At 45.7% G+C, this 23,855-nt stretch overlaps 1 protein-coding gene across 4 annotated transcripts in view; it reads left to right on the top strand.

Annotated features, from left to right (window-relative positions):
• Positions 1-22: 22 nt before the first annotated feature.
• Ube3b (ubiquitin protein ligase E3B) overlaps positions 23-23,855 on the top strand; it is a 49,981-nt gene continuing 26,148 nt past the window's right edge. Inside the window, exons 1-14 of one of the 4 annotated variants that reach the window (XM_047560827.1) lie at positions 23-153; positions 3,925-4,020; positions 5,287-5,468; positions 5,617-5,737; positions 6,927-6,986; positions 7,391-7,495; positions 9,444-9,540; positions 11,213-11,298; positions 12,542-12,624; positions 16,195-16,300; positions 16,601-16,721; positions 17,650-17,827; positions 19,260-19,423; positions 20,732-20,899. In XM_047560827.1, coding sequence (XP_047416783.1) covers positions 5,308-5,468; positions 5,617-5,737; positions 6,927-6,986; positions 7,391-7,495; positions 9,444-9,540; positions 11,213-11,298; positions 12,542-12,624; positions 16,195-16,300; positions 16,601-16,721; positions 17,650-17,827; positions 19,260-19,423; positions 20,732-20,899 — 1,450 coding nt within the window. In that variant the 5' untranslated portion in view covers positions 23-153; positions 3,925-4,020; positions 5,287-5,307. Of the gene's footprint in view, positions 261-3,924; positions 4,021-5,286; positions 5,469-5,616; positions 5,738-6,926; positions 6,987-7,390; positions 7,496-9,443; positions 9,541-11,212; positions 11,299-12,541; positions 12,625-16,194; positions 16,301-16,600; positions 16,722-17,649; positions 17,828-19,259; positions 19,424-20,731; positions 20,900-23,855 lie in introns of all 4 variants that reach the window. The other 3 variants (XM_047560826.1, XM_047560828.1, XM_047560829.1) reach the window with 3 other exon arrangements.

Raw genomic sequence — 23,855 nt, forward strand, 5'->3', positions numbered from 1 at the left:
TTCCAGGCGGAGTTCGGAGAGCGAACACCCCGGGGCAATATGGCGGTCGGGGCTGGGCCGCTTCTCGGGGTCCGGCAGAACTCTGGGGTGTTGGGTTGAGGCGGCGGCAGCTGTGGCCAGGACTCAGAGCACTTGGGCCTCGAGCGGATAAAGGTCTACGACCTGCGGGTAGCGAGTAGGACCAGGGTCGTCGTTTCTCTGGGTGGTGGGGCCGAGGACTTTGAGGGACGTGTTCTGGGGCCGAGTCTGTGCTCGGACAGGTCAGAGGGGCTGTTCTTCGGGCTGGTTTGGGGGCTCCAGGGTGTTGTTGTTTTTTTTTCTCGCGGCTCTTTCTATTTCTCATTATTGAGGCGATTGACTTTTATAAAGGGACTAATTCTGCGCGAAAAGTGTGATGGTTGGTATTAAGGAAACATGCCGGGCCTCAGGGGTCACCTAAACTGGCGTTCGAATCCTATTCGCTTGCTCTGTGACTTTATATAGAGAGCCCACTCACCTCTTTGATCCTCATTTTCCTTCGCTGTAAAATGTAGTAATTGTTTCACAAAGAATGTTTTATATTACGTTTTCGTATCGTGCCTGACGCTCAGCTCTTAATAAAGAAAAACTTGGTTATAATTGAACTCTAGCTCCAAGGGCAGCCTCGCATTCTCAGCCTCTCTTCACTTTGCCATTGTGTGAATGGGGAAGCCCTGCATCTTATCTACTTACCAATAAATAATTGCTTTGGGGTTCAAGTGAAGGATCCCAGAGAACTCTGAAAGTCATGATCCTTGTATAAATTTCCTTTTCCCCCACGTGAAAGTTGGATTGATAATAGAACCCCACCTAGTCTATTACCTCAGACAACAGGCTGTGCCTTTCAATAAATGATACCTAGTATTATTAATGGTTTCTCCAAGTTTTGTTGATTATTCTGAATTTAAGAAATTATACTATTGAGCCACATGGTGGCACATGCCTCGAAGTCAAGGAGCTTAGAAGGCTGAAGCAGGAAGATTACAAGTTCAAGACCAGTCAAGCAACTTGGCAAGACCCTATCTCAAAAAAGACCAGGGTTGTAGTTTAGTGGTAGAGTGTCCCTGGTTTCAATCCCTAGTTATAAAGAGAAAGAGAGAGAGAGAGAGAGAAAATGAAATTAGATTGTTGAGACCTAATAGGATGCAGCTGTTGAAGAGACAAGGTTGCTAAATATCTGTATATTTAGTATTCTGTCTGATAGCCTTCCCTTAAGAAATGGTCATTAAACCTGGCCCCCCACATACAGGAAAAAATCACTCAGCAGTTGGTACTTATAGTGCTTCACCTTGGGAATGATACTTTCTGGGCCATCGTGTGCTTTTGTAGTTCTCCATGAAGTTACTTCAGCCAGAAAACACTGATTTTTGAGCGGGTCTCATGGGAATATAGAGGTAGTGCAGAATCAGAATCCTTTTAGTGGAGCTGGGGATATAACTCAGTTGGTAGAGTGCTTGCCTTGCATGCATGAGGCCCTGGGTTCAAATCCCCAGCAACAAACACAAACACACAAGTGTTGTAGTACTAGGGATATAACTCAGTTGATAAGAGCGCCTGCCTTGCATGCACAAGGCCCTGGGTTCGATCCCCAGCACCACACACACACAAAAAAATTCCTATTAGTGCCAGGCACAGTGGTGCACACCTATAATCCCAGTGGCTCAGGAGGCTGAGATAGGAGGATCGTGAGTTCAAAACCAGCCTCAGCAAAAGTGGGGCTCTAAGCAACTCAGTGAGACCCTGTCTCTAAATACAAAAAAGGGCTGGGGTTGTGGCTCAGTGGTTAAGTGCCTCTGAGTTCAATCCCTGGTACCAAAAAAATAATCCTATTAGTGTTAAAACCGTGATACTGCCACTTACTAATGATCTAACCTGGACTCTTCTGGGGTTACTGTCCTTAAATGAGATCACTTAGAAAGGACTTATACACAGAGGACACTTGACTTATTTTCCTTTTTGAATGATCAGTAATCTCTTGTTTTCCTATCTTTCTCCCTATAGGATTCTTGTTTCCCTAACTGGATTGTAAGCTTCATGACAATACAGTAAAACTCACATGCTGTGTTTTGGGGTACCCCTTGATAATGTTTTCCTGTTTACTTCTAATCACTATGTTGCACAGTTTTTTCCTTGATTATCAGTGGCATTTGTCAAAATAAGTACTTAATATTTGTGTGCTTTATTTGATTAATGACCTATAGTACGAACCATGCAAGTGGAGGAGGTGTATAGGAAAGAGGGAGGAAAACTGTATAATAGACTATTAAACAGTGTGAACAGAAACCAACCTGGGACATTGGGGAGGGGATGGTAATCTCAAGGAAGGGATTTAATCCTGGGAGAAATGAAAGTTTTGAGAAAGTCATAGATATTTAAACACAGTTTGCACACAAATTTTTATTTTTCCACTGTGAAGAGGTGCCCTCTCCTGATCCCTGTGCCTCCCCTGTTAATAAGGAACATGTTGTGTGCTCATGGCTTTGACCCTGCTTTTTTCTTGTAGTCCTCTTCTTTTGTTGTTGTTGTTGTTGTTGTTGTTATTCTTGTTGTTGCGTCAGGGATTGAACCTAGAGGCCTTTAACTGCTGAGCCACATCCCCAGCCCTTTTTTATTTTGAGACAGGGTCTCACTAAGTTGCTGAGCCTGGCCTTCAACTTGAGATCCTCCTGCCTCAGCTTCCCAAATTGTTAGGATAACAGGCGAGCACCCCCATACCTTTTGCATCTCTTAGGAGCTTGAAGCTATTATGCAGTCTAAACAACAAGACCAGGAGTTTATGACCCAAGTACTGAGGACTGATAAATCTTGGTATACCTAAGGGTAGGAAAATGTGTAATGGGTGAGGAAATGTCAGGGAGACAGCTTTACTTCCTACTCAAAGATTCTTAGTGACTACAGATGGGAAGTTCTGCAGAAGAGTTAAAAAACAAAAATTCTGTGTCTATAAAAACAGCATTGGTTCGACTTGCCAACTGTGCTCTGTCAGCACCTCCATAGGTGCTTGATACACATGATCTTATTTAGTCCTCATGATGGGCCTCTGAGCTGATTAACAGATAAAGACTGAGCTGTGAGAGTCCCTGCAGCACTGCAGAGCTAGGGACTGGCTCCATCTCTGACCCCAGAGCCCATCTGCTTCTTCCTGTGCTATGCCACCATACCATGTGGAAAATTTTAGAAAGTAGAACCCAGTTAAGGAGGATTTCCCACAATCCCACTACCTCAAAACAACCAACCAACCATTCCTTTTTTTTTTTTTTTTTTTTTTTGGCAGCGCTGGAGATCAAACCCCAGATCCGTGCTTAACCAGCCTTACATGTTGGCGCGTTTCATCCCCATTTCATGTCTAGCAATGCACTCGTTTTACCCTTAGGTAACTGGGACTACGTTGGTTCACAGGCAACAATTTTTTCACTCCTGTGGCATAAAAGTTTCTATACCATGAAAAAATGTCAATGTTCAGTGACTTTTGAGGAGACAGGACTGAATCCAGGGGTACTTTGCTCCCCAGTCCTTTTTATCGTATTTTTTTATTTTGAGACAAGGTCTCACTGAGTCCCTGAGGCTGGCCTGTAATTTGTGATCCTCCTGCCTTAGTTTCCCACGTTGCTGGCCTTAGCGGCAAGTGCCAACATGCCCACCTCCAGTGACTTGAACATTTCATCACCTCTCAAGTGCTATTTTGGCTTAGCATCACCAAGCATGTAAAACTTAAATTCAGCAACTTCTTTGAGATTACTCTCAGCCTATTCCCTACAAATTGTGAGAACTGGGGAGATGGTCTAACATTTGGATGAGACGCTAACTGAAGTTTTAAACCAATGGATGCTGTATTATACTCAGGAAGATATAGGATGGTACACCTATAAAACCTGACTCTAAGCCTGGATTCTTTTTCTCTTTCAGAAAACAGCAAGCTCCTCTGAAGCGTCGCCAACTGTGTGTCCTGTGGGAAGTCACTAATGGTTACCTAGCACTTGTGCTACACGGGAGGGTCCTCAGGTGAGCGCTGCAGGTGGGGCTGGAAGAGTGCGAGTGATTCAGAAGGCAGCAGGCTCCGTTGATCGCTTGACAGCGTGGTCAGGCAAGGCTCCTTTAATTTGTTTCAGGAGTTGCTGGTGATAAACCCACATGCTAGTAGAGCCCGTAAGTTGTTTGACAACTGTGAATCTGTGTTGAAAAGGGGCCTCAGAAGTCCCTGGACGTGTTCTCATGACGGGCCTAGCATGCACTTTGTATTCTGGATGATATTTCTTTATTGTTAGTCCTTTGAGTGGATTAAATTGGTGAAGAGATGACTTCCCAGAAGTCTGCATTTCTGAGTCAGTCGTTTTGGTGTTCTCATCAGCGGGGCTGTTGTGTATTTTAGATAGAATGAAAAGAGTTATCCAGCATCTAACGACCATCTCGGTGTGGGAGCCTCCATGGATCACTGCTGTGTGCTTTGGGCTGCTAGCTAAAGTGCCCTTTGGGGGACGGACAGTCGTGATCAGGTGATAATGTAACGTGTACTTTAAAGCCTCTGTCCAGAAAAGCACTTGTCCACGGACAGGAGAAATTCTGCTTAAAGTCTTCCTTGGTCCTTAGCAGTATGAGAACAGCAAGGATAACAGATAAGTGATACATAAAGTCAGACATGTTCGATTTAATGGACTATCATGCATTCTGAAGTAATGTACAGTACCTTTTTTAATGTTAAAATAACTCCTTTTTTAAAAAAGAAACTTCTTTGCACTGTGTACCACATAGGCACCAGTAATCATTTGTTGAGGGAATGGATGACTAAATGAGGGTGACAAAAATCAAGTTTGATTTTTCCCTCAAGTCTTGGCAAAATAGAAGTTGACTGCTTATTGTTGGTTTCCCAAACATGGTGAATTGCCCTAGAAAATTCAAATATCTGGGAACATACGACCTAGAGGCTCCCTGGTTTGAATTGGACCTTTATGGTTGGAATGGCTTCATGCTTTGTTCACTTGTTAAACTTACTCAGCGTCTGCCTGTACTCTATGCCAGGCACTGTGCTCTTTCTCTTAAGAAAATGTAATGAATACAGGATATGGCACCCCTGGTCTTGGTGAGTTGTATGAAATGAATTGGTAGGAAGTTGAAACTTGTGCTGGGAGAGCTGGGTGCCCCTTGGAAGGTGTTGGAGGGTCCCAAGTATCTCTGTCCTGCTGCCCAGGTCCCTGCCCACCCTTTGCACTTGAGCCCCTTTCTGTATGTGTCTTTCACACAGTACCACAGCTTCTTGTTATTTCCTTGCAGGGTTTTTGCAAGTTTGCAAACATGTTCACTGTCTCTCAGACCTCGAGAGCGTGGTTCATTGACAGAGCCCGCCAGGCACGAGAAGAAAGGCTGGTGCAGAAGGAGCGAGAGCGTGCAGCTGTGGAGATTCAGGCCCACGTCCGGAGTTTTCTCTGTCGGTGTCGACTGCACAGAGACATCAGGTGGGTGTCAGGAACTCCTCGAAACATTTTTCTCACTCCTGAGTAACAGGAAATAGATGAATTTTATCTTACATGGCTTGAGAGCCTTCCATGTGCTGTGAATGCCTAATTAAAAATGTCCTTTTTTTTTTAATCCTTCCCTTCCTAGGAGAGAGATTGATGAGTTTTTTAAAGCAGATGACTCTGGGTCCAGTAAAAGAAGTGCACTTTGTATTTTCAAGATTGCCAGGAAATTGCTGTTCTTGTTCAAAATCAAAGAGGATAATGAGGTAAATATTAATAGCATACATACATAATACTTCCCATATGCCAGTATTTTATAAATACCAACTCATACTGTCCTTATAGCAGCTCCATGAGGTGCTTACTTTTGGTCACTTTGTTTTCTTGGGATTTATTTTTGTAGGGATTGTGCCCAGTGCTTCTGGGGACCTTTTCTCATTGATTTTCACAAGCATACAGGAACCAGGATATGAGTGAAGGCCGCTCTGTGTGAGACAGAAGGAAGTATGAAATGCAAATCTTACTGAGCAGTAATTGACAGGCTGTAGTAGTGAGGATATCAAAGGGAGCATTGCTCCTCGGCTCCACCAGAGGTTGACCTGTACTCTGATTTTTTTTTGAGAGAAGCTGGAGATATGGGTCATTATGCTTAATCCTTAATTTGTAAAAGTTTGCAGCTAATTTGAAATTTTTTTAACATCCTCCAAACCAAGCACAACACACCAGTTGGTGCCTTGGGATTGGAATGATTGGCTGGAAAATACAATCCTAGTAAAGCAGTAGTGATGGATAACAGTATAAGGATACCATTGGGGCCCCAGAAGAAAGCAGTACAGTCAAGGCGTCTGCTCTTGTGGAGTTCCTAGCCCTTCACAGCACAGGCTGTGAACCCTGACTCATGGACAAGGACAGACAAGCCTGTAGAGGGGGAGCCCCCATCTTATAGAGGAGGAACTTGGAGGCCATGCCATTCTCAAGGTTGGATCTGGGATTAGTACCAAGTATAAGCTGTTCTTTAGTTTCACTTTTCTTCCTTTTGCATATCAGGGATGATACAGTAGCCTTTCACTGATGGCAACAAAGCAGAAGTCAGTGTCCATGATACTCCCCATGGCCAACCGGCAGGCACAGATTCAGGAGGTGGCTGCAGAACTCCAAGCCCAGTTTTCCAGATGAATTTTGTTTTTCAAAAGAAGCTTCATTCTGAATTTTTATGTCAAAGGCACCAAAAGCACATCTGTAGAGCTCAGCCAGACTCTGGGCCACTCATTTAAGAGCATGTCTTCCACCTTTCTGGTCCTCAGTTTCCACATCTGTAGAAGGAACTCAACATGACTACACATGGATCACAGGGCAGATTGCCTGTAGTGCCAGGTGCCCATCAGCTGTATGCTCCCCTCTCTTCCTCACTTTTTGTAGTTGTGGGAATTTATAAGCTCATTTCTGCCTCTGCAGAGATTCGAGAAGTTGTGTCGTTGTATCCTGAGCAGCATGGATGCTGAGAATGAACCTAAGGTACGTGGGTCAGGGGCTAGAAAATCTCCCACAAACTCTTGAGGACTAGTTCATTTGGCTCTGAAAGTTCCTGTTGAGTGTTCAGACTTTCCTTCACACATACACGCAAATAAGTAATAGGTGGATGGAATACATTGACAAAATGCGAATGATTCCTCTGTCTTTATTGAGCAAGAAGCAATGTTCTGCCCTTGCATCTTACTGAGGATAGTAAATTCCCTTCCTAAGCTATTTTATCTTTGGGTTTGGTATTAAAAATAAGTCCTATGGGCTGCTGATTTGTCCACTCTTCTCCACTGTCCTGTCTGGCACAGGACCTGATAGCCCCAGTTCTAGTGGTTATGCCCTATGTAGAATGACCCCTGTAACTGCCCTGACAGCCCTTTATTTTTTGCTGTTTGTAGGTGTGGTACGTATCCCTCGCTCTTTCCAAGGATCTCACTCTCCTGTGGATTAAACAAATCAAGGACATCCTGTGGTACTGCTGTGAGTTTCTTGAGCAGCTCAAGGTAAAACACCCAAACACACACGTATCCTTGCATGCGCGTGTGCATACACACACACACACACACACACACACACACACACACACACACTAAAACTGTATCTGTCATTCTCACCTGGAGTCTTTAGTTTGTATTTTCAGAGTCCCCATTATTCCCTCATTGGTTATAGCTTTGGAGATCGGTCAGTCAGAGGCTAGAAAAGAAGTTTTGGTTGAGCCATGGTTCTGGGAGAGAACAAGGTAGATGTGTGATCATTTTGGCCCTTCCTGGGTAAGAAGGCATGTTGAACATGGACTAATTGCTACAGTCTTGAGGCTGGGGAATCCTGTCGTCTCTCCCATTCTTTTGATGTAATAAATGTTTTATGGACTGAGTTATTGTACTGGTTGGGCCTCCTATTAAAAGTGACAGAAACCCAACATGAGTGCAGCTGGTAATACAGCAGGCAAAGCAAGGGAAGAACGCTTGGTTACAGAGTGTATTGTGAAGTGTGGCAGCTGGGAATGACTCGAACCAGGACTTCTGGATTCTCCTTCCAGTTCTCTTCTCTGCTCACTTTCGGGGTCACTGTATTCTCTTCTGTAATCATGGCAGCTAGCCATTCTGATCTCACGTCCATACTATCTTGACCAAAAATTTGGGAAGAGTCTTAAAGGCTAAGTGGGATCCTGACCCTGCAACCCATCAAGTGGTAAGAATGATGGGGCACCGCCTCTGTCCCAGCCTGGTCCTGTGCACGCCCTGTCCACCGTCACACAACAGCAGCGTCCACTTTGCACATGGGGTTGGAAGGGTTTCAGGGCTGGAGCTTTGGCCAAGACTCAGGTTGTAGCTGAGCAGTGGAGCCAGTGTCCCCAGATCCTCGCAGCCATCCTTTCCCAGCCATGCGTGTTGGTGCTCTCAAGGATAGCTCTTGGCCGTAACCCTGCCTAGACAGCAAGCCAGCAGCACGCAGGCAGCTTGTCAGGTGAGGCCTTGGGGCATGGAGCAGGGTCTTCATCCTCTGCTCCTTGGGGTCCTAGGATTCTACTGAAATGTCTCAGGGTTAAGCAGGCAGGTTATTCCTCTGCCTTCACTGGAGCCAAACAGATCCTCCTACCTGCTTTCTGTATCCTACAGCAGTTTTCTCTTTGAAATGAGACCCTTCTACTTTGAAAACTTAAGTTTATGTGCAGAAGCAGGAACCAGGAGAAAAGGCATTGGGTCTGGAGCCAGAAGTTCTGCAATTCAGTCCTAACCCTGCTGCTGATTTCCCATGTGTCCCTGAACACACCTGCCCCTCTTTTGTTCTCTTTGAGCTTAGGGGTTTGAATTTGTTGGTCTCGGGGTCCTTCCCAGTGTATGCGCTATAGGGTCTCTGAGCCTAGAAAGCAGTCAGGCATTTTGATTGACTGACTATTGCCAGACAGCGAACTGTCATTATAATCATAGCAACAATACATGGAGTTAACTGTGTGCCTGGCCCTGTTCTTGGTGTGTTGTATGCATTGATCCATTTTTTCCTCACCCTATGAGCAAAATAAATGTTACGATCCCTAGTCACAGATAAGGAAACCAAGACAAAGGTCAAGAAATGCCCAGTATCCTACAGCCAGTAAGTGGTGGAGCTGGATCGCAGAGCCTGTTAGGCCCAGTTCCGTTTCTGCTGTTTGCTGCGGTGTCAAACACATGGGCAGAAATGGGCTTAGGACAAGCCATGCTCCATCATCTTCTTTTCCAAGAATGGTCATCTTTCCATTCCCAGGAGCATTTGACTCTGTGGTCAATCAGTAGTGTGCCGAAATCCTCATTATCGGACTCCTATGGTGGTCCTTTTGCAAGGGAATAAGGACAGCCGTGTGACTCGGACTCCGACATTCCTGTCTGCATGCCCTCAGGAAAGCTGCCAGTGAGCACTCCACCGTGAGGGGCTGGAGGGCACGAGTCAGTCTGACCCCTTTTGTCCTTCCAGCCTGAAATCTTGCAAGACTCCAGACTCATCACACTGTACCTCACGATGCTTGTCACCTTCACAGACACTTCGACGTGGAAAATCCTCCGGGGAAAAGGTCAGTAGGACTTGTTTCAAAACCTTTCCTAACTGGCATTTCCATAGTGAGTGCAGAGCACCTTTTCCGCTTTGTAAGAAGCATTTTCGCCACCACAGGCCTTGGAAGACCTTGGGACAGTAGGAAGCCCCTGACCAGGCATTAGTGTTGGGTATTACACTCTCCCCTGTTTGAATTTGGTTTCAAAGGCCTCGTGTTCCTCTGATCTCATTTTCTTGTAACTCCCACAGTGTCTCAGCCTGCAAATGATGGTATTTACTTAAGCTTTGTCATTTCATTTGGAAAATCATTAGCAAATAATTCTATTTTGCCCATGAAACCTGCATTGTAAAGCTGCCTCCTTCCTTGAAAACTTACCCTAAGTGTTTCATATATTCATTTCATACATCTATTCAGCAGATAACCTACTATGTGCCAGGCACCATGCAGGCATTGGCGATATAGTGATAAGAAAACAGAAAAGGTCACTGTCCTCTAGGGGCTTCAGGTGCTCATGCCAAGTCTAGTGGGGAAAAATAATGAATAGAAGTGACTCATACATTCAACTCTCCACTTCTGCATTTTCCATATTTGTGAATTCAACCAACCTTGGGTCAGAAATACTTGAAAAAAAATTCCATCTGTACTGAGCACATGTAGACTTCTTATCATTATTCCTTAACAATACATTATATCAACTATTTACATAGAACTGACATTATATTAGGTTTTATAAGTAATCTACAGGTGATTTAAAATTATAGTGTGGTGGCACACACCTGTAATCAGGGAGGCTGAGACAGGAGGATCTCGAGTTCAAAACCAGCCTCAGCAAAAGCGAGGCGCTAAGTGACTTAGTGAGACCCTGTCTCTAAATAAAATACAAAAAAAGAACTGAGGATGTGGCTCAGTGGTCAAATGCCCCTGAGTTCAATCCATGGTACTCCTCACCCCCACACACAAAGAAAACATACAGGAGAATGTGTGGGTTATATGTGAGTACCATGCCACTTTATGTAGGGGATTTGGGCACCCACAGGTTTTCATGTCCAAGGAGGGTTTTGGAACCAGTTCCCATAAATACCAGGAGATAACCATATATAAAATGACAAAAATATGGTAAGTGCTCAGAAGAGTCCAAAGGAAATGACAGTGTTCAGAGGGTTGGGAAGGGCTCAGGCACTCTTAAAGGATTGATATCTGAGCTCAGCTGGGGAGACTTGGAGTTCCAGTGGAGAGGAGGGAGAAACCGGAAACAGGAGACTGTGCAGAAACTCCAGGTGAGCAAGGAGAACCTGTTCTAGGACCATCCTGGACTCTGGGAGGGGGTCTAAAAAATTCTGAGTTCTGAACTTAGCCAGGACAGGAGGCACCCAGAGAAAGCATAACGTGCCAGACCCTGGGAGGTGGTGCAGCAGGAGCTCAGAGCCAGCCGTGTGCCTTCTCACTAGGGCGGGGAAGGACCAGCTCCCACAAGGTGGAACTTGAGTCCTGCCTTCCAGGACAGATAGAATTCCAGGTAGCGCCTTCCTGTGCTCTGGTTCAGACCTAAGGGAACAGGAAGCAAGCCAGAGAGCATTGTGTTTCCTTATGGCCATGGGACTAGGGCATAATTTCCTGTCCCACATTAACAGGTCACATTATGGCAAGAGACTTTTTAAAATTTTTTCTTCAAACTTTTTTTTTCATTTAGGTGAGAACCTTCGACCAGCCATGAACCACATCTGTGCAAATATAATGGGACATCTCAACCAGCATGGGTTTTACTCTGTGCTGCAGGTGTGTGGCCCCATCTCCCGTATGAGCTCCCACTCCAAGACCGGAACTGGGATGCTCACCTTGGTTTCGGCATGTCTGATGCCCTCCTCGCAGAAACACATTTTGTAGGAAGAGTCTAATGCTCCATGTCCTCTGTATCTTCCACCTACCTTGGGTTGCCTGTGGTTCAGGTAAAGGGAGGACAGTGACCTAGGATCTTCCTAATGCTCTGTATTTGTGGCTGCAGAGAAAATCTAATCTCTTGAAATCTAAATTCAAGAAGGAGGCCTCAGGGTTTCTTCCTTCAAGTTCCTTATTGGTTGGTGTCTAGGATTCTGTTTCTCTCTCTGTGTCCTCGGCCTTCTGTCCACTCTGCACCTTATTGTGCCAGTTCATACCCACAGGAATTGTCAGAAACCCAGCTGACATTGAGAGTACTGTGACATTCTTGGGTTTAATAAGTAATGTTGATGCGACCTGCCCTTCTGCCTGGCATTGTGTTGGGCTGTTTCCTGACTTGGTCACATGTTCTCGTGACAACCCTGTGAGGTGGCATGCCAACAAAGCGTGGTCTGTCAACAGTTTATCTCAGCAGAGGAGACGTCGTCTCGACACTCTAATTCTGAACAACTTCTAACTGCTGTGCTGTCTTGAAATTTAAGCCAGGTATTCTCTTTATTAGCTGTTAATTTTTTCTTTTTAAGACGTGGAACCAAAAAAAAGATGTGGAACCTCGCTGTGTTGCCCAGGCTGGTCCTGACTCCCAGACTCTCAGGCTCCTCCTGCCGCAGCCTCCCAAATAGCTGGGATCCCAGGTGCATGACTCCATGCCCAGCTCTCTACTTTTATATTTTTATTTTTTACTTTTGAACCCAGAGGCAATTTATCACTGAGCCACATCCCCAACCCTTCTTATTTTTTATTTTGAGTTGGGGTCTCTCTAAGTTGCCGAGGCTAGCCTTGAACTTGTGATTCTCCTGCCTCAGCCTCTTGACTCACTGGGATTGTAGGCACGTGCCACTGTGCCAAGCTTAGCTGTTGAATTTTTTTTAACTGTGTATTATTTTTTTAATCAACATATTTAAAGTGGGGAGCATAGCGGAAACAACCTCTATGCCCAATACCTTTTCTCCTTCCTTTTCAGGACACCTTGCAAATCTGTGTTTTTATCAGAAGCACTCATTTTCTTTTTATTCTTCTTTTTAAATATATGAGCTCACATAAAGTTGGTATTGTCCCCTGACCAGTTAAATGTTCTTTTCAGGTATTGCTAACCCGAGGCCTGGCCAGACCCCGGCCTTGTCTGTCCAAGGGCACCTTAACAGCGGCCTTTTCTCTGGCACTGCGGTAAGAACCAAGGCGAGGGGGTAGCTGCTTCTGAATGTGCCTCCTCGTGGCTCTTCTCTCGTGTCACTGGAGTCAGGTGTGGCCTTGCCCACCTCTCAGGAGTCACAGGAAGTGCTGTTCTTCCTGAACATGACACGTGTGTGACAGCTCAGAATTTTTCTTGGACTTTAGTCTCTACTTATAAATATTTTTCCAGTGTGATCGGAGGGTAAAGAAAGTGTGTTCATTCTGCCTGTGGTTAAGATTTGATCACTTTTGAGTTCTTAATTGTTTAAAAAAAAAAAAAGCCTCCGAGAGCCGGAGGCTGGCCAGCCAAGAGCAGAGCAAAAAGGCCAAGGAAAGGGCTGTAGGAGCACAGGCGGGAGATGCTGGGGTTAGGAGCAGAGGGTGTGGCATTTGCCTTCGCCTGACTGAATGTGTCCCATTGTCTTATATGTGGGACACCTATACAAACCAATAAAAATTTTATGGGACACCTATAAATTGATCAGCAGAAGTTTTTCCAGGTGTTCCATAAAAGATAATGGGTTAATCAGTTTACCAATGTAAAATTTATAAGAAACAAGATTTCCTAGTAGATAGTATACCTGCCATATCGTTAGTGGGTCCAGAATATTCCTAATCTGTTGAGGGGTCACTGACTTAGGGAGAAGAGGTCATCAGAACAGCTTGGGAAGGGTGGCCGGCCCTCCCCCTCCTGCTAACCCCAGCGCCCCTCAGGCTGAGAGCTCCAAGGAGTCCCGTCGTTGTCACCAGGCCCCTGGTCCTGTTTAACCTGACGTTAGTCCAAGCATAGCTGCGTGGAACATCCCCGCCTCTTTTCTGGATGGGGAGCTTGCCAGACAGTAGGTGGCATGTGTTGGCATGTTTTTTCTGTAGATAAGTAGTAAATATGTTCTACTCTTAGGGCCACATATACGGCCTGTTGTGATCACTGTGCTGTTGTCGTGGGAGAACAGCCGTGGGGAATGCAGACGTTCCCAGTGACCGGCCAGCGTGTTGTATCTGATCCTTCTACCACATTTCTTCTCCGTTAAGCCGTAACGGTGTCCATTGTTCTTCTGTGTATTGGATTCCGTTGATGACTTGTTAAGACCAGGCTGTTTCAGCATTTTTTCCCAAAACAGGGATTGTGTATATTCCTCTGAATATTTATATAATTGAACATAATCAGGATCTTTTAAAACAAAATGATCAATGAGTCATCATACAGAAATGCAGAGAATGTCTGTAAAATTAGAAATAACATGTTGAGACCTGATCACTAAATCCTGAAATACGAATGGCTAACAGTCAAGGATCACACATTGCTCTAAGACCTCTCACACACCTCAGCTGACTCTTTACCGCCATATTGTCTTATCTCCATTCTATAGATGAAGAAGCTAAGGCCCAGAGAGGTTAAACTACTTGCTTTTGGTCACACAGCAGAGAGTGACCAGGCCAGAATTTAAACCCAGGCCACCTGACTGCAGAGCCCACACTGTGTTCCTCATTCTTTATCCTTGCCTCACATAGTGTACACATTTCTGTATTCTAAGACCAATACATACACCTTGAATCAATGGCACATGAGAACCTTCCCAAAGCCATGCAGTTCCTCAAGCTGCCGGGGCTTTTGCTACCTGAGCCCCGGCCAGGTGCGTTGCCATGAACCTGCTGACTGGCTTCTGCTTCTCATGCCTTCAGCTCCCTGGTTGCACTGTGAGCGCTCTACTCTGTCTAACCCTGTTAAACATGCAACTAGCAATATAATTAAATAGCACACTTACATTTGCCACCCAGAGGGACCTGAGAGCAACAATTACAAGTAAGCTTAACGAAGGTCTCATGATCTGCTGGGGAGAGTGGGAGTTGAGGGAAACACGGGACGTTGGGACGTGTGTGAACTCCCGCTGACTTCGTTTCCACCCTTAAGTCCTTCGGTGTCCTCCTGCACCTCGCCCCCAGTCTTCCCGGGTCTCGGCAGGTCGAGTTACTTGGAGCATAGGTTTCTGTGTGAGCCCCCAGAGAAGGCACTGCCCCTTCAGGCCCCGGTCCCGATGCTTCCTGTCCCTGTGTGTTTGCCTCTCCTGGACATTTCACTAATGGAACCACACAATATGTGGTCTTTGGTTACTAGTTTTTCCACTTTGCATAATGTGTCCAAGACTCGTCTCATCTGTACGTCATTCCTGTTTATGTTCAAATCTATCGTACGGGATGTACCACGTTGGAGTTTGCGCTTGTTGACTGTTAGGAGTTTTGCTGCTGTGAACTTTCATGGACAGGTTTTTGTGAAGCCATGTGTTTTCATTTCTCTTGCCTATACTTCTAGAAGTAGAATGACTAGGAAGTAGAAGAACTGCCAGATTGTTTTCCGAAGCAGCTGCAGTAGTGTGCGCAGGTGTCCGCCTGCCCACGTGCTCAGCAACACTGGTTTTTGTCTGTTTGATGGTGGCCGTCCTAGTCGGTGTGCGGCGGTACCTCACTTGCATGTGGTTTGCAGCTCCCTGTGGTTAATAATGTCGACCATCTTTTTGTGTGATTATCGACCATTTGTATATCTGTGAAGAAATGCCTCTCTAGATCCTTTGCCCATTTTCAGGTGGGGTTGTTTTTATTGCTGAGTGTGTGAGTTCTTTGTATGTTCAGACATAAGTCCCCATCAGGTGTATAGTTTTCAAACATTTCTTCCCATGTTCTGTGCTCTTCACTTCCTTGGTGGTGTCTTTCGAATCATAGAACTTTTGATGAAGCACAATTTTATCTGTTTTTTCCTTTTGTCACCTGTGTTTTGGGTGTTGTACCTAAGTAGTCATTGCTTCACCTACGGTCACCAAGACCTCTGTGTTTTCTTCTGAGAATTTTATAATTTTAGTTATAAAACTATCATTTAGATCTGTGATCCATTTTTAGTTAATTCTTGTATATGTTGTGAGATAAGAGGTCATTATCTTAGTATTTATCTTTTTCTGATTTGAAAATAATAAATGCTTATGGCTGAAAACCTAGGTAATGCAGAAAAGTGTAAGGAAGAAAAAGTTTCTCGAGATTCTACAACCCAGAGATGCAGTGTTTACATTTTTAAATCTGTCTTCCCAGTCTTCTTTGTATTAATATACATTTATGTATTTGTGCCTGTGTTTTTAAATGTTAATATCAGACCACATATATTCCTTTAAATAAACTGCGTAATTGGTGAGTTCTGGGTGTCATCACCTAGTGGACCCTTGGGTAAGCAGCACTCAATTGAGAAGTGGGTTACACTGAGACTCTAGAAGCCCTTTTGTCTCTTCTCCCATCGATATTGTCTTATCTTGCTTTATTTTATAATTTACTGTAACATGAGCATTTTCTCATGCCAGTAAAACTTTAAAGCTGGCTTTTTCATGGCCGTAAAGTACTGCACCATGTGACTGTGTTGTCACTGACTTAGCCCTTCTTCTGGTGCGTCCCCACTTTCACCTTTCAGTTTTCCTAGAAGCACAGGGAAGCACGGTTTCTGGGGGTTCGAGGGCTTGGCAGGCTTGCTCTTTAACTCTGGGTGTGCGTGTACCTGTCTCAGTAAGCCCATCTGTCTGTGTCTAGCCCTGTGATTGCTGCACAATTTTCAGACAATCTGATTCGGCCGTTCCTCATCCACATCATGTCTGTGCCTGCACTTGTGACTCACCTCAGCACGGTGACCCCTGAGGTAAGTGGGCTTTGTGAACTTCTCCCCCCAAAACCAATTCTGTTTTTGCTTTTTTCCTCACAATTTAGTAAAATGATTGCTACGCTAGTTCTCACTCCTCCTGGTTTTTCTTCTAAAAAGCCAGTGTAGACACACTCATGTTAGTAGCCCAAAGGAGCCGGTTCTGGTCTTTGTCTTTCTCTCCTTGGTGCTTGATGACCTGTTCTGCTATTTAGGGACTGGTCTGCATGTGGTCAAGCTCATGCTGTACGGGGAAATTGCCTTTCAGTTTTCACTTTAACTCTTTGCCATTGCTTACAGCGTCTCACTGTTTTAGAATCTCATGACATGCTTCGCAAATTCATCATGTTTTTAAGAGACAGAGACCGATGCCGGGACATATGTGAAAGTTTAGAAGGATGCCACACTCTGTGCCTGATGGGTGAGTGTCCATCAGCAGCTGGGGTTTGCTTGGTCATCAGGGAAGCCCAAATGTTTTGCTTTTCCCCGTCCTAGGTTTTTAGTAACAAGTAGAAACGTTTACCATAAAAAGCATGCGTTTGTATAGCCAGTTAAAATAGACGTGTAAAATTAAAAATCACGTGGCAAACATACCTAGCAAGCTAGGTGAGTGACTCCGTGAACCTTGGTTTCAGCCCTTGGCTTTACAAAGGAAAAATGAAATGTGGTGAGTTGCCTCGATGGTTCTCACCTCCAGAGAGAAGTGGGGAGCACCAGGCGGGCCGAGGTGGGGTTGTGCCTCTTCACCTGCTCGGCAGTGCCGCCGCCGCGGGGGGAGGGCCTGTGGATGGAGGCACTGGAAACAGTGGGATGCACGATTCTCGTAGCCTGATGAGAAGACCTTTCGATAGAAAAAGGTTCTTGGGGCCAAATTTTAATGGGAATATCCTGGTAAGAGTCTTCACACAAGTGATGAGGAAGGACTTGGCTAAACATTAAAGAGCAGTGGTTTCCCAGGACATTCACTTACAGTCCTTTCTTGTGTTCTCTCTTGATTTTTAAATAGTGATGTAATATTAAAGTGTGACCCTAACTAGACATCGTGTTCCTCTGGGTGCATGACGTCTTAGGTTTCTTTATGTAGTTAATGGAGAGCATATTCTAGTCTTAGAGATAAGGAAACAGATTTGAGAGGCAGGCTGAGAGCCACACGGCTCATCTGTGGCGGAGTCAGAATTTGAAGTCAGGTCGGCCCGTTTCTTGCCTCTGCGCTGCAGCCCCGGCACTGACCCTTCCCTGGAGTCTCCTGCCCGTGCAGCAGGGCTGCCTGAGCCACAGATGAAGAGCAGGACTAGGTGGCACCGTGGTGTTGCTGTCTGGCCCAGCACACTTGGCTTCTCTCTTCATAGGCAACCTCCTGCAGCTGGGCTCCCTCAGCCCCAGAGTGCTGGAGGAGGAGACCGACGGCTTTGTGAGCTTGCTCACCCAGATGCTGTGCTACTGTCAGAAGTACGTGTCCCAGAAGAAGTCCAACCTGACCCACTGGCACCCTGTCCTCGGCTGGTTCTCCCAATCTGTGGATTATGGGTAAGTCCTGGAGACTCAGTGCTGCCTTTCCTGCTCGCTCCACCTCCCCTCCCCGTACTGCTGCTTTCTGTCTGTCAGCTTCCGTTTTGTTTCTTACTACAAAAATAAGATGTATTCGTTATACAAAATAGGGATAAGATCAAGAGAATAAAGCATCCCACAGTCTTACCAACCTTGTCTATCAACAGCTTTTCTTCTTCAGTATCACTTTCATTGATTTACTAGACTGCCATATTTTGGAGATGCTGAAACAAGACAAATGATCTGAAGGGATCAAGTCACCTCCTTTTCAAGAGGTTGGCATATGAATTTTAAAAGTTTAAATTAAGAACTCAAAAGCAGGGCTGGGGATATGGCTCAGTGGTAGAAGATTCACCTAGCATGAAGAGGCCCTGGGTTCAATCCCCAGCACTGCCAAAAAAAGAAGCAAACAAACTCAAAAGCATTAGAAACACTAGAGTAAAAGACTAGAGATCAAGAAAGGGTGCGTCTCAAACCCGGAGTGCCTGTCTGGGCTCGGTTCTTTCTCAGATGTCCACCCAGGCCTGGTGTACCTGGCAGGTACCCTTGGGGCAGAAAACTGAGGTCCCAGCAGGAAACCCGGGACTTGCTCCCGCTGCCTTCTACCGGAGTGGTATTCCTGAGTCCTGGCTAGTTAAAAAGATCCGTTGCCAGAGGGCAGCCTGCCCTGACCCCCCACCTGGAGGGTGAAGCGTGTGTGCGTGGAGTCTGGACGGTGTTCCGCTGGGGCCTGGGCAGAATAGCCACAGTGGAAACCCCTGCGCTTCTCGGAGGGCCTTTGAACAACTTGCCTCACCTGTTTCCCCATCTGAAACGCGGGGTGGTCACAGTCCCTCCATTAGGGCTGTCTTGAAGGACTGGAGGAGGTGACGTGTGAAGGTCACTGCTAGGCCTGGCGAATGCTTAGAGATGGGTGACTGGCCGCCGTGGTGCTGTGGTAGGAACCATCGTAGGGCCTTGAGCGGGGGTTGGGGTGGTGCTGGGGGTGCAGCCTGAGGTGGAGAGAGGAGCCCTGGAGGCAAGGGGACAGGACACTCGAGAGTCATGTCCACTGGATGTGGGGCCACTGGCTGCAGGCCAGCCCAGAGGAAGAGGACAGTGCAGCTGCTTGAGGTAGCTTTTGTCTACTGGGTGGTGGGGGTGTCCAAGGTGACCATGATATGTGGAGCCTGGGGGCCTGGGGAACGGTAATGCTGGTGGCAGCACAGGTTTGGTTGGAGTGACAGATGAGGGTCAGTGCCTTCACTGTACTTGGACTTGGTGACGGTTTATGGGTTCTGCTTTTGTTGTTATCTTCTCTGCTGTGTCGAGTGCCAGGCCTGAGCTACACCTGCACAGCCTTGAGGGGAGCTGAGCGGGCTCTTCCTGGCCAGCTGTGGCACTAACACGCTGGTCTCTTGCTGTCCCCTAGCCTCAATGAGTCCATGTCCTTGATCACCAAACAGCTGCAGTTCCTGTGGGGGGTGCCTCTCATCCGCATCTTCTTCAGTGACATCCTGAGCAAGAAGTTGTTGGAGCACCAGGAGCCGCCCCCCGCCCAGCCGGCATCCCCACAGAACGTGCTTCCAGTGAAGAGTGAGTGGCCAGGGCTCCGCTGGCTCCGACGACAGCCCCCGAGTCTGCCCATGGGGATGCTCCAGCTTCTCTGCAGAGAGCGGAAGCCACTTAAATCAGGTCCACGTTAGCAGAACAGTGACCAGAAATCCACACATGCAGAAAACAGGGCAGGGGCATATAAATAGGTGATCTTACAAGTGTGTAGAAGAATGTGCACAGATACGCGTTCCATGAGGGCCACTGCAGTTTGACTGTCAACCTTCTAGTAGCCAAAGTGAAGAGGGAGGGTCTTGCAGACCCGCTTAACTTTCATATTACAAGAGGAAAAGGACCCATATCTTGGGGGATATGGAGCTTTTCTAAGTTCTCTTATAAAATAAATTGCAAATGAGAAGGGGGAGGGGTGGACGTATGAAAAATGGAATGTGACATTGTTTCCCTGTGTACATGTGTGATTGATTATAGGAATAGTTTGAATCTACATTGTGCATAACCATAGAAATGAAAAATTGTACCCCATTTGTGTACAATGAATTAAAATGCAGTCTGTAAAAAAATTTAAAAATGGATGAGAAATAAAGACATTCCTAGATTTAAAAAAAATAATAAAAAATAAAATAAATCAAATAAACCACCCACATGGGGCTCCTTATAAAACACCTCAGCAGTACCCCAACTGAGGTCAGAAGTGGGTACCATGGAAAGGTCTCTTGCTGCCCACTCTGATCAAAGTTAAGGAAATGACACCCACACATAATCTACAAGTAGAGTTACCTGCTCAAAGCAGTTGTTCAGTTCCGGTGGCTTTTCTTCTGTCTCTCGTGCACCGTGTTTGTGTCTTACAGCTAGTTAGTGAGCATGGGCTCAGTAGATATAACTTCAGCAGAATGGAAACAAGAAAACTTAACACAGTAGAATACTGTTCAGAACCAAATGTCGGTATTTGACGATTTTATGCCTCACTTCTTCCCAAAGCACGGAAAAGTCAAACTCAGCTGGCCCCCTACCCTACACTCTCTTCCCCTAATATGGTCCTCTGAATTTTACTTTCGTGGCTTCTGAAATTCAAAAATACAGTAAAAGAATCCCGTGGTATATTCAGAGTTGAATATACCTGGCTTAATCGGAGGAATTTTCTGATATTCTGAGGAGGTATTTGGGTTGTACCTAAAATCCAATCCTTAACATTTTCTAAGTTAACTCAAAGACCAGCCCTGCTGCCTGGCCCTGGTAGTGCATTTGGAGTTTTGTCAAAATGCTGTCCCTTGACCGGGTGGGATTTGGCAGCTGGCTGGGCTGCCGCTCACAATGCTTTCTCCATGCCAGGTCTTCTCAAGCGTGCATTTCAGAAGTCTGCCTCCGTTCGGAATATTCTCAGGCCTGTCGGGGGCAAACGCGTTGATTCTGCAGAGGTTCAGCAGGTCTGCAACATCTGTGTCCTCTACCAGACCTCGCTGACGACCCTCACCCAGATCCGCCTGCAGATTCTCACAGGTTTGGAGGCCCAAGGCTGCTGCTTCTGTCTCTCCAATTTGCTAAACAAGTTTTCTTAGAAAAAGTCGATTTTCTTTTCTGGCTTCCGTATTGCAGAAAATAGATTTTTGAAGGAGGGTGTTTTCGAGTTTTTCTCCTTAGAAGGTTGGTACACCTCAGTTAAGGGCTCAGGCCAGCCTCTGTCGTAGCCCTTCCATCTTGTCCCTGTTACCTGGCTCTTAGTTATGAAGTACAATTTTTAAAAATGTTATTTTTTTCTGAGTAGAAAACTCGAAAAGGTAGGGCAGCAGGGAAAAAATACACCACTCTTACTCCCACAGTTCCTGCCTGAGCATATCCTACATATATTATAAATATACTGAAACCGATATGTATCATTTTACCCTTCCCTTTCCATTAATCATCTTACAAGCATTTTATCATGTCACCTCTTCAAAAACCTCATTTTTATTGGCTGCCTGATGCCTCATTGCATGGGGATGCTCAACACTTTTACTTTTTAACTGAGCAAGGAAGAAAGTGCCCTTTGTGAGCACAGAGCAACAAGGGCCTGGTTAGTGTGATCAGAGGATCCTTGTAAGCTGTGAAAGCTGGTCACTGCATAAAGGGTAACAGCTCCTCTGTTGCACTGCATGATTTTTTAAAATCTTCAGTCGCTGCTGCTTCTGTCTTTCACACTTCCTTGATTCATTCATTAAATACTTACAGAGCACTTATGCGTACAAAGCACTGAGGATACAGAGCTGACCAAGACAGCCCAGGTCTCTGCCCCCAGGGAATTGCATTCTAGCAGTGGGGAGAGAAGCAGCACACAGAACCAGAGTCTGTGAACGGGGCACTGAGAAAGCAAGAGACGGAAGCTGGCCTGGGCTGGGCCCGGGTTCCCTGCTCAGCGTCACTGCTGTGCGGGACTAGGCAAGCTTTGTTGTGGGGCCTCTCTTGTTCATTGTAGGCTGCTTTCCAGCCCCTGGCCCAGCACCTTCCTCCCAGTTGTGACAGCCAAACATGGCCAAATGCCCCGAGGCCAGAGGCATTCTGGTTGAGAGCACTGGCCTAGTGGTAGTGACGAAGGTGGAAGCCAGTGAATTCCAGGGTTTCGGGTGTGTTTGGAGATACAGTCTCTGGGTCTTGATGGAGGATTGGACTTGGACAGGTGAGGACTGCAGATTCCAGGGTGGTGCCTGGTTTTTGGCTTGAGTACCTGTGTGGATGGCGACACCATTTGCTGAGCGAGGAAGCCTGGGGTGAGGGGCGGGGGTGAGGACTGTGGAAAGTTGGAAGTTATGCTGGGCTGGGTGAGTGAGATGTCCAGAGGCCTTTGAGTGCACTGTGGGGACATCAGCAGAGGGTTGGAACATGAGGCTTTCGGCAGGTTCCTGAGAGAGGGACTAGCAGGAGGAGTGAGGCCGTGCCTGGGCCCCGCAGCGCTTGAGGGCTTGGGAGCACCTTGGGTGAGAGGATCTCGGGGTTACCATCCGAGTCCAGCTTTTTAGGGTGAGCTCACATCTAAGCTCACTTTCCCAAGTGAAAGAATCCGAAAATAAGTTTCTTGGCCAACATGAAAATACACATTTTTAAGAATAAAAATAAACCCATCTGAAGTGTATGTGACATTTAGTCTGTTCGTTTAGCTGTACACATCTTAAATCAGATTACAGAAAAATAACGTTTGTTATCTTAATGAAGCTGCTTTTCTATTCTCATAATTTACGAAGCATCTCTGTTCATGTTCCTCACGTGCCCCTGAGTCACTGGAGCTCTGCTGGTCCTCTGGCACCTCTATGGGCACAGCTCTCCTCTTCTGTCTGTCACCCAGTGTGCAGCCCTGTTGAGTCAGTGTGTGAGGCTGTGAGTATTTTTGTCTACACCATTAGTCCCATTACATGATGTGAGGATGTTGTTTTTCCTTTTGCCCAGTAGGAGTATATTTATGATCTCCACAATGTAACTACTTACTGTTTCTTTCTTTTTTTTAATATGCTTTTAAATTGTGAGGTTCCTGTATTCTTTGGTGTGTATAACCTGGGCTACCTAAAAAGCATTTATAAGCTAGGCACCTGTATAACCACTAGTATGGTCAAGGAATCTTTACCTTTTAAAGGTTTCTTTATAGCCACATCCTCCTTCCCTTGCACGTGTAAGGTCAAACCTTTAAGGGTAAACGTATCACTCCATGGTACATTTCTTTGACTCCTGTACAGTTCCTTCAGTTCACCTCTAAGCATCTTTATGTAGCATCGATTGAGTCCCCACCCCCTCCCCAGCCTCTTGATTTCTCCCCAAATAGCTCTTCATTCAAAACTGAATTATTCAGGCAGTGCCCTATAAAATGAGAGGAATTATAAGGGCTCCAGTGTAGGTGACTGCTTTTCTGAGGAACGCATCATATATTCAGTGACACTTGGAATTTCAGATCCAGATTTTCTAAGTCACTAGCTGCATTATTAGAATTAAAATATACCAGTGATGTTGGCCTTGGGAAGCAGACTTAGAACATCCTTTGCTTTACCTTTTCTTCCCCCAGGTTAATTTTGTGTGATATTTCAGAGTATCTCTGCTATAGTCATTGATTGCTTTCCTGTTTGTAATGTAGATTAATAGAAGTTGATGAGAGGAGAACTTTGCTAAATGTAGGTGAGCCTGTCAATTGATTTAAGACAGGAGTCAGCAAACTACTGTTTGTGGGCCAAAACCAACCCATCACTTATTTTGTAAATAAACTTTTATTAGAACACTGCTGAATCCAGTCATTTGTGTAATGTCAACTTCTGTGGTCCACTATAGCAGTAGCATTGAGTAGTTGTGACTGTTGAGCTAAACTTGGCCTGAGGAGGCCACCATACTTTGAGTCCTTACCTAATGAACTGCACCCTCACTTAGTGTATAAACTAAATGGAAAACCTGACTTGGGAAAATACTTTGGTAACAAATAGCTGAATCTAAACCAATCATAGCT

Source organism: Sciurus carolinensis, chromosome 8 (assembly GCF_902686445.1).
Source record: "Sciurus carolinensis chromosome 8, mSciCar1.2, whole genome shotgun sequence".
Classification (NCBI taxonomy): domain Eukaryota; kingdom Metazoa; phylum Chordata; class Mammalia; order Rodentia; family Sciuridae; genus Sciurus; species Sciurus carolinensis.